This window comes from Quercus suber, unplaced genomic scaffold (assembly GCF_002906115.3).
Source record: "Quercus suber isolate HL8 unplaced genomic scaffold, Cork oak 2.0 scaffold_420, whole genome shotgun sequence".
Lineage (NCBI taxonomy): Eukaryota > Viridiplantae > Streptophyta > Magnoliopsida > Fagales > Fagaceae > Quercus > Quercus suber.
Window position 1 is genome coordinate 541,090 of NW_027069871.1, and position 8,603 is coordinate 549,692.

Below are 8,603 nucleotides of genomic sequence, written 5' to 3' on the forward strand. Positions count from 1 at the left end.
TGAAACCTTAAGAAATAAAACCAAAATTATCCTAAACTTTAAGCGCATGTAAATTACAATTTAGTCTAAATAAAAATATAAAAAACCTCAAATCGTAAAAATTAGACATGGTTAGACCCGACTCAAGGAACGAACCTGACTAAACCTGAAAATTTTCCCCTGAAATAAAAAATAATAATAATAATAATAAAAAGGTTGACCCATAATCCGACCCTTTTTGGGTCAATCTGACCTGACCCAACTACTCGTGACCCGACCCGATCTGTTTGACACGTCTAATAAATATAATCCATTTGTCAACTATTCGTCCATTACACGCTGCAAAGCGTCAAGAGTCGAGACTCAAGAATTTTTTTCTTCTTTTTTAAAAAAAAAAAAAAACCTATAAATAAATAAGCAGAGAGAGAGAGAGAGTCTGGAAAGGAAATCAATCTGTGGAATTGTATTTGTGAGAGTAGTAGGAATTGAATTGGGTAAGTTAGTAGTGGATTCATATGATATAAAAATTATCAAGAAAAGTGTAATATATATAATCATAGCTTGGTAACATGGAAGAGATCGTAGAAGAAGAAGAGGTCAATGTCAGCAAAGGAGGAGTAGTGGAACTGCACAATAACATTAGCAATAACAACAACAACAATACAGTCGAAATCATCCTCCGAACCATTGGCCCCGCTCGCCCCTCTCGCCTCCGCGTCCCCTCTCCCATCAAAGTACGCTTCATTCCCCCCCTTTTTTTTTCCCATCTCTATTTATTAACTTTCACAGTTTCAAGTTTTTCAATCTCAAATTTGCAAACTTTTTATACATATTAGGAGTTGTATTGTATTATATAACAAATAGTTGTTGCAAGTTTTTTTTTTTTTTTTGGGTGCCCATTTTGTTGAATTATTTATGTGTATTACTATAAGTTTGTTCTATCATGATTTTGCTAGAGACCCAATACTCCAATTAGGTTTTCCTTGATAACCCAGTTTGTCCCTTGTCAAGTTCTAGCATTTGTCATTGGTGTCAATTCTATTTCATTAGTTGTGCAAAATTCGCGGGGTTATCTTATCAACTTGTTTATAGTTTTTGATTGATGATTGTGTGCCATGTCAAGAGAGCTTAACAGGCTCTACAATTTGCTGCTGAACAAGTAGGAAATAGGAAAAGAGAGGATATGCTTATAAGAATGACATTCACCCTGAATTAGGACTGATATGTAACAAAAGCTGTTGCAAGTTTGGTACCCCATTTTGTGGACTTATGTGCATTATTTTTTTTGATAAATAAGTATTGCATTAATTAAATACAAAAGGAGCGCCACCCATGTACACCGGATCTATTATAAATTTGTTTTGTGATCAATGTGCTAGAGCCAATCCTCCAAGTTTTTTTTCCCTGATTACCTGGTGTGTCCTTGTCATTAGTTCCCTGGTCTTATATCATTGGTGTCTATTCAATTTCTTTTGGTACATATGTTCTAGGAATGAAGTTACGCATTTGAGATTGGGGCAGGGTTACAAACTTATTTAGAGGTTTTGAATCTCTTGATGAATGAGCTCTCATTTAGTGGACTCTTTCTTTGATGAATACTGGCAAGTTTGGGATGATTGTGTGTGGGCCATGTCAAGAGACCTTGAAGGGCAATGTCAGAAGCTCCTTAACACTTCTGAATTTGCCCATCCAGCTAGCAAGAAGCTCCTTGACACTGCGGGGCATAACCAATGAACCTCAAAAAGTGAGAGCACCATGTGCCACAACTCTCTAGCAACAGGGCAGTGTAAAAGTAAATGGTAAATAGTCTCCTCATCCCTCTTACACATGCAGAGCTAATCAAACACAACGACTCAGCACTTTCACAAATTTTTAGTTATAATTTTCCCCAATGCTGTGGTCCAGAGGGAAAAGCTGACCTTTGTTGGAACTTTGGGTTTCCACAAAGACTTCCAAGGAAAAGACGACTGAGTTGTAGAATGCACACCTTACAATAGGAGTTAACTTCAAAGATCCCCCATGAGGGAGGTTTCCAATATAGCTACTCCACTCCACCTGGATTCAATGAAGTCGAATAAGTCACGTCCATAAAGGAGGGAACTGACTCTGATTCCCAGTCTTGCACTGATCTATTAAAACTGACATTCCAGTGGTAACTTTCCCCTGAAAAAGATAGCAGCTCCACTATTGAAGCACCCTGATTACGAGCAAAACCATAAGTTCTGGGAAATTATCTTCTAGAGGAAGTCCCCCACACCACGGATCATGCCAGAACATAACAGAAGAGCCATCCCCCACCTTAAAGCTAGCAAATCAATAAAAAGTGTCACATCCCTTCCTGATACTCTTCCGAAGGCACACCCTATATGACCCCTGCACGCTGTTAGAGCACCATCTCCGCTGCATACTGCCATACTTAGTATCTGCCACCCTTATCCATGAGGGATACCTTTCACCCTTATCCATGAGGGATACCTTTCCAATGCCTACCTCCATAGTGTCATTGTTTTCTATGGGTAGTATTGGTTCGATACACTCTAGTGAACTAAATTCTATTGCATATACCAATCTCCATTGAATATGATAATAAGTACATGGGGCTGCAGCCTGAAAGATAAAATAATCATGCATAGAGTAGCAGTTGTATGAGTTTTTTGTATCTCAAGGAAAACATTTTTTTTTTGGTACAATCAGCAGGTTTTTCCAAATTATAAGAACATAATTTTTCACAAAAGTTTAAGAGCTGCTTCTGTCTTTTCTTTTCTTTTCTTTTTGAGGGGGTGGGGGTATTGTTTCTAACATGCATTCTCATTTTCCATGATAATTCATCTTTATTAGTTTATTTGACTGTGGTATGATTATAGATAGCACCCATAGTTTTTCTATGTTTGACTGTGCAGTGTGTATTGGATAAATAAAAAGTGGGTTGTAGTGTAGGGATGGATGCGAAATATAAGTTATATGATCATGTTAGAGCTTCATTTAGATAGATTCTTCTCTTAAAACCTTTACTGTGCTTGTATAATTTTATTAAACTTCCACATATATCTTTATAGTTGACATAGGGTGTTTGGTATAAGTGATTTAACATCTTCTGCAAAGTTTATAGTGGACATAAGATTATGTAAAGAAATACTTTTACTTTGTTGTTGTGAAATTAATACATCCAGATTGTTGAAGACCACATTTGAGTGTGAATGGTAGTCCGGGTGGTTTCTTTAATAGTTCACGAGGTTTGAGATGGGGAATCTTTATCCCCTTCCTTGTTCATTATTGTTATGGAGGCCGTTAGCTAGATGCTTGAGAGAGCTAAAATTGGCAACTTTGTTTCAGGTTTTTCGGTGGGTGGAAATTCTGTCGGTCAGTTAGAGACCTCTCGTCTCCTCTTCACAGATTATACTTTGTTTTATTTTGTGGAGAGGATCCAGAGCAAATTTGGCATTTGAAAGCAGTTTTTGTCTAGTTTCAGATTATATCTAGTTTAAAAATAAATTTGAGGAAATCTGAACTAGTTCTGTTTGAAGATGCACCCAATGTTGAAAGCTTTGGCTGGTGTTTTAAGATGTAGAGTGGCATTTTTACCTATGACTTATCTAGATCTTCCCTTAGGTGCTACTTTCACGGAGAAAGCTATATGGCTAGTGTGCTGGAGAAAATGGGGCAGCGGTTGGCTGGGTGGAAAGATTGTATCTTTCAAAGGGGGGCCGAACAACTATACTAAAGAGCACCTTATCCAGTGTGCCTGCACTCTACTTATATCTATTTCCTATCCTGGTGAGTGTTGCTAGACATGTTGAAAAATTACAAAGGGATTTTCTGTGGGGCGGATTAAGATGAGTTTAAGTATCACCTAGTCAAGTGGAAGACTGTTTGTATACCAGTTCAATATGGGGGTTTGGGTGTGCGTAATCTGGTTCTATTTAATAAGTCTTTGTTGGATAAATGGTTTTGGAGATATGCTATGGAAAGGAATGACTTGTGGAGAAGGCGAATAGACGCAAAATATGGTAGATATGGGGGGTTGGTGTTCTTCTAGTGTGCAGGGGCCTTATGGGGTTGGTCTATGGAAATATATCAAGAAGGGGTGGGATTACTTTTATCCTTTTATCATCTCTAAGGTGGGGGACAGTTCTTGTATTAAATTTTGGTGTGATCCTTGATGTGAGGGACTTCCTTTGGAAAATAACTTCCCACAAGTTTACAATATTGCTAGTAACAAGGACACCTCAATGGCTGAATTGTTATCATCCTCAAAGGCAAACTACTATTGGAATATCAGTTTTATTTGACTGGTTCTAGATTGGGAGTTAGAATCGGTTGCCTCCTTTGGACCTTATATATATTCTGGATCTTGGAGAAGGAATGGGGTGGATAAAATGTGTTGGAAACTCTCTCCTCAGGGTGTTTTCAATGTTTGTTCTTATTATAGGGCCTTACCACCTCCAAACTCCATTTCTTTTCCATGGAGTTAGTTTCTTTATTTGGACAGTGGCATTGGGGAAAATATTAACCTCTGATAATTTAAGGAGGTGAAAAGTGGTGATGGTGGATTGGTATTGCATGTGCAAGAGGAATGGGGAGACCATTGATCTCTTGCTTCTACACTACCTAGTAGCTCAAGAGTTGTGAAATATGATGTGTTCACTATTTGGGATTCATTGGGTCATATTGCAGGGTGTTGTGGAACTTATAGCAAGTTGTTCAGGCAAGTTTAACAGACTCAGAACTAAGGTGCTTTGGAGAATGATCCCTCATTGTCTTCTTTTGGGTCATTTGGAGGGAAATGAATGCACATACCTTTGAAGGAAATGGAAGATCAATTCATGAGTTGAAGCTTCTCTTTTTTCAAACTTTGCTTGATTGGGCAAATGCTTCGGGTGTTTTTACTTCATTTCTTTACATATACTTGATTTTTGTATTTTCATTGTTACTTAGTTTTTATTTCTTTGTTGCCTCTTAGCGCACTGCCTGCGTGCCTTATTTCCTCTGTATTTTCATACATCTTTTTTCAATAATGTTTATTACTTAAACCCCCCACCCCCCCCCCCCCCAAAAAAAAAAAAAAAAATTGATTGAATGATATCTGAGTTTTTTTTTTTTTTTTTTTTTTTTTAAATGTTGTGTATTTCATCTAACTCCATCTACACAGTTGCAGAAAGACAAAAACTTTGTTTGCGTGGATTTCTGTTGAAAGATCTTGAAGATGTTAGTCATTGGAAATTCTTATAATGTGTTGTATTGTTTATCATTATTAGGTATGTCATTTGAGAAAATTGATTGCCGAGAATGATCATCTACCAGTTGAGAATTTGAGGCTTATTTTGCGAGGGAATGTATTGCATGACTGCCAAAATGGGGATGATGTCTACCTACAACTCAATAGTGGTGGTATAGGTCTTTGTCTTAATAATGTTACCTTTCCTAATAATTTAATACCCTGTTATTTTTTCCTTTTTGAAATAAAATGTAAGCTGCCTTAGATTCTTTGGATCCTTGAGTGTGCAAAAATCATATGGAATTTTCACAATATTTTTGTTGATCATTTTACTGCTTTGGAGAAGGTAGTAAATTATGGAAATTGTGTTAATATTTATCTAAAGTTGGTCGAATAAACAAGACATAATAATGTCAATATCTCATCACATTATACTTTTATAGGCAACACATGGTTAGCTTCCCAATATAGGTGGAAAAGGTAATTGAAATTAGCATACCTGCAAATATGAAGAAATTACAATGTGTCATATACTAATTGAGAAATAGGTTGAAAGTAACCCACAATGTAATGTTTGTATTTTGAGCATCTGTCCCATGCATATTTTTTTCACTTCTATGAAGCCTGTTAAGAATGAATTGGCATTGATGATTTAAAATTTGTATTATAGCTGTTCAGTATTAGCTAGGATTCTCATTAGCGGTAGAAATGTGACCATGTCCATTCATAAGAAAATAAATAAGTGCTGAGCTGTTATCTACTCTGATACAATAGAAGAGAATTTATTTCACAATTTGCTGAGGTGGCATATTGTGACTGGTGCACAATAAAAGCAGTGTCAATGATATCCCATGTGAAAGCATGTTCCCAATCACAACTTGTTACCTCAGAAATTGTGAAAGAAAGTAGTTTCGCTAGCCTTTTTCATTTAATAACAAAATTACGAGTTTTGATGGACAAAACTTAATAATGTTAATTTGCTTGTAAAATGAAAATCTTCAAAACTTTAGGTTTCACTGAATCTAGGTCCAGCTAATTGTTAATTCTTTTAAGCCAATTTCATCATCTTTACATAACTTGTAAATTGGAACTAGAAGTGGAGTCATATATGAATATGTTCAATGATAGTTGAAAATCATTTCTTTGTTAGGTCCTTGAAGTTTTCAGATTTAGGCTTGTTTGGTGATTAGCTTTTGATACATGGGCATTTTTTTTCATTCATTTTCTAGATTCCCTGATTGTTGCTGTCAAACCTAAGCCACCAGTGAAACATCTTCGCGATGGATTTGGTGATGATGATGATGAAGAAGAAGAAGATCTGGTACCCCTAAATTAGAGTTAACTTTAAAATGCTCCTTTTTTTTTTATTGGTAGTGCTTCCTTAAAAATGAATTTTGAGGCCACTTTTATATACGTGTTTCTCAATGTTTGCCTTTACTCTTACTTTTCACTTTTATAGAAGTTTCAGCTCCCACAATCATCAAGCCGGTGGAAAAGAAGACTATACTCTTTTCTACACAATAAGTTGAAGCTTCCGGGTAATCATCTAGTTGGCTTACGTCCACTCTTCAAAATAAATTATTTGCTGATTGAGCTTTCTTTGATCTTTTGTGCTAGATATCCTTTTGATGGCAATTTTCACTCTCAGTCTAAAGATGTGGGTTATTATTATCTTTTGGTTTATCTTGGCACCAGTTGCCCATAGATGGGATCTTGGACCCCTATATGTAAGTTTCCTTCTTTCAGTTGGATCCAGTTTTTTTTTTTAATTCATAGTATCTGCAATTTTTTAGTAAATACCTTTTTCATGTGACCTTTGAAAGCTTAAATTGTGTAGAGAAAGCTTGTCTTGAGTGCATTTGAGGGGATGTAGCCATTAGCTTCTGTGAAAGTTTTTCTTTTTTTTCTTTTTTTCTTTTTTACCATGAAAAAAATATATAGTTAAAGAAATTTATGGTTAAGCACAAAAGAGGTGACAATCTTACTACATGGAGAGCATCTATGGAAATCATTTTCTCATCCGTGTTATGTGATATGACATCTTTAGAAATGAGTATAAAGAGATCTCCACATTGGCATCAATGTTGTTTTTATAATGGAAGAAATAGCCAGGCACATATCAGTAATCAAGGCCAGATGATAATGAACACAGATGACCTAAACTAGGGCATTGACATGTTCTTTTAAAGACTTCATATGAAAAATTCTTGTATCTTTTTCTACCCCTTGTTTTTTGCTATGCATTCAGATACTTGGAACAGGTTTTGGTATCATTATCCTGAATCTTGGACAGAGGCAACCTGGTGACGTAAGGTATACACTGATACTGGCAATTATCTGCTCTTGATTTTAAAATTTCTGGTAATAATGAAATTTAAACTATAAAAATAATAAAAAGTATAAATTATTCATTTGAATGACATTCACCATAACTTCAAAGAGTAATGTAAATAAAGTGTGCCTCTTTATTTATTTCCTTTTAAGATATGTACTCAAAAAAGATATAAAAATAGTGAAAATCAATGCTCAATTGACCTATTACACTCAAAATATAAATTCTGACCACCATGTTTGTCCTAAACCTTTGTCCAATGCTTTGAGATTCTCCTCTCTCCAGTCCATTTCATATTTCTCATGGTGTTTTTTGATGTTTGTGTTAGTTACTTGTCCTCTCTCTCTCTCTCTCTCTCTCTCTCTCTCTCTCATGTGTGTGTATGTCCATACGAATAAATTCTTTTATCATCTTTTTACTTTTTCTAATTTTTTAATACTTTTCCAAGAAGAAATATGAGCATCTTGTTGAACATCATTATCACTAATTTAATATTTCAGGGACATCTTATTTTTTATTTGTCCAATACTCAGTTAATATGTCAAGGATGTCATATAATTTGCTGGTTTAATATTTGCAGTGCATACTCAGTTTTTAATGAAGATTTTAGAGAACTGCCTGGTACACTTAATGCAGATCGTCTTGATAGAGACATACGAGCAGGTCAATTTTGAGCCTTTCACACCACATATGATCGTCCCAATGTATTAAGGACATACTGTAATGATGTGCATCAACAGAACTGCACAGAAGTATTGAATTCAAGCTGACAAATTGCAAACTTAAGTATATCATGAAAGTTTCTAATTTTTCCCAAGTATCTCCTCATCAACCACTAGCAACAGTTTACTTATAAAAAAAAATCCCTACTAGTGGCAGTAATGAAATTTTGAGTGTGGTATTATCCAAGGATGAGTGTTTAAGGTGAATGTGACCTTGCGTGTAATTAAGAGTAATTGAACTTGAATTTGGACATGCAGTTGCTGCAGCTAAAACTGTGTTTTATGGCAAACATGTTTTGGCTTGTTCAAACCTCTCAAAATAATGTCTTCTAAACTCTAAAGCTTGAAGACATCA

At 35.5% G+C, this 8,603-nt stretch overlaps 1 protein-coding gene across 1 annotated transcript; it reads left to right on the forward strand.

Annotated features, from left to right (window-relative positions):
- The first annotated feature begins 319 nt into the window (after positions 1-319).
- On the forward strand, positions 320-8,343 carry LOC112005466 (uncharacterized). Its single transcript, XM_024037714.2, has 7 exons — positions 320-713; positions 5,235-5,367; positions 6,424-6,515; positions 6,654-6,732; positions 6,812-6,921; positions 7,443-7,507; positions 8,107-8,343. The coding sequence occupies exons 1-7, from the start codon at positions 549-551 to the stop codon at positions 8,198-8,200; spliced, it is 738 nt and encodes a 245-aa protein (XP_023893482.1). The 5' UTR covers positions 320-548; the 3' UTR covers positions 8,201-8,343.
- The last annotated feature ends 260 nt before the right edge of the window (positions 8,344-8,603 follow it).

Coding starts and splice junctions, on each gene's coding strand:
- LOC112005466 (XM_024037714.2), top strand. CDS start 549: ATGGAAGAGATCGTAGAAGAAGAAGAGGTCAATGTCAGCAAAGGAGGA. Junction 714..5,234: donor GCGTCCCCTCTCCCATCAAA/GTACGCTTCATT, acceptor TATCATTATTAG/GTATGTCATTTGAGAAAATT. Junction 7,508..8,106: donor AGGCAACCTGGTGACGTAAG/GTATACACTGAT, acceptor TAATATTTGCAG/TGCATACTCAGTTTTTAATG.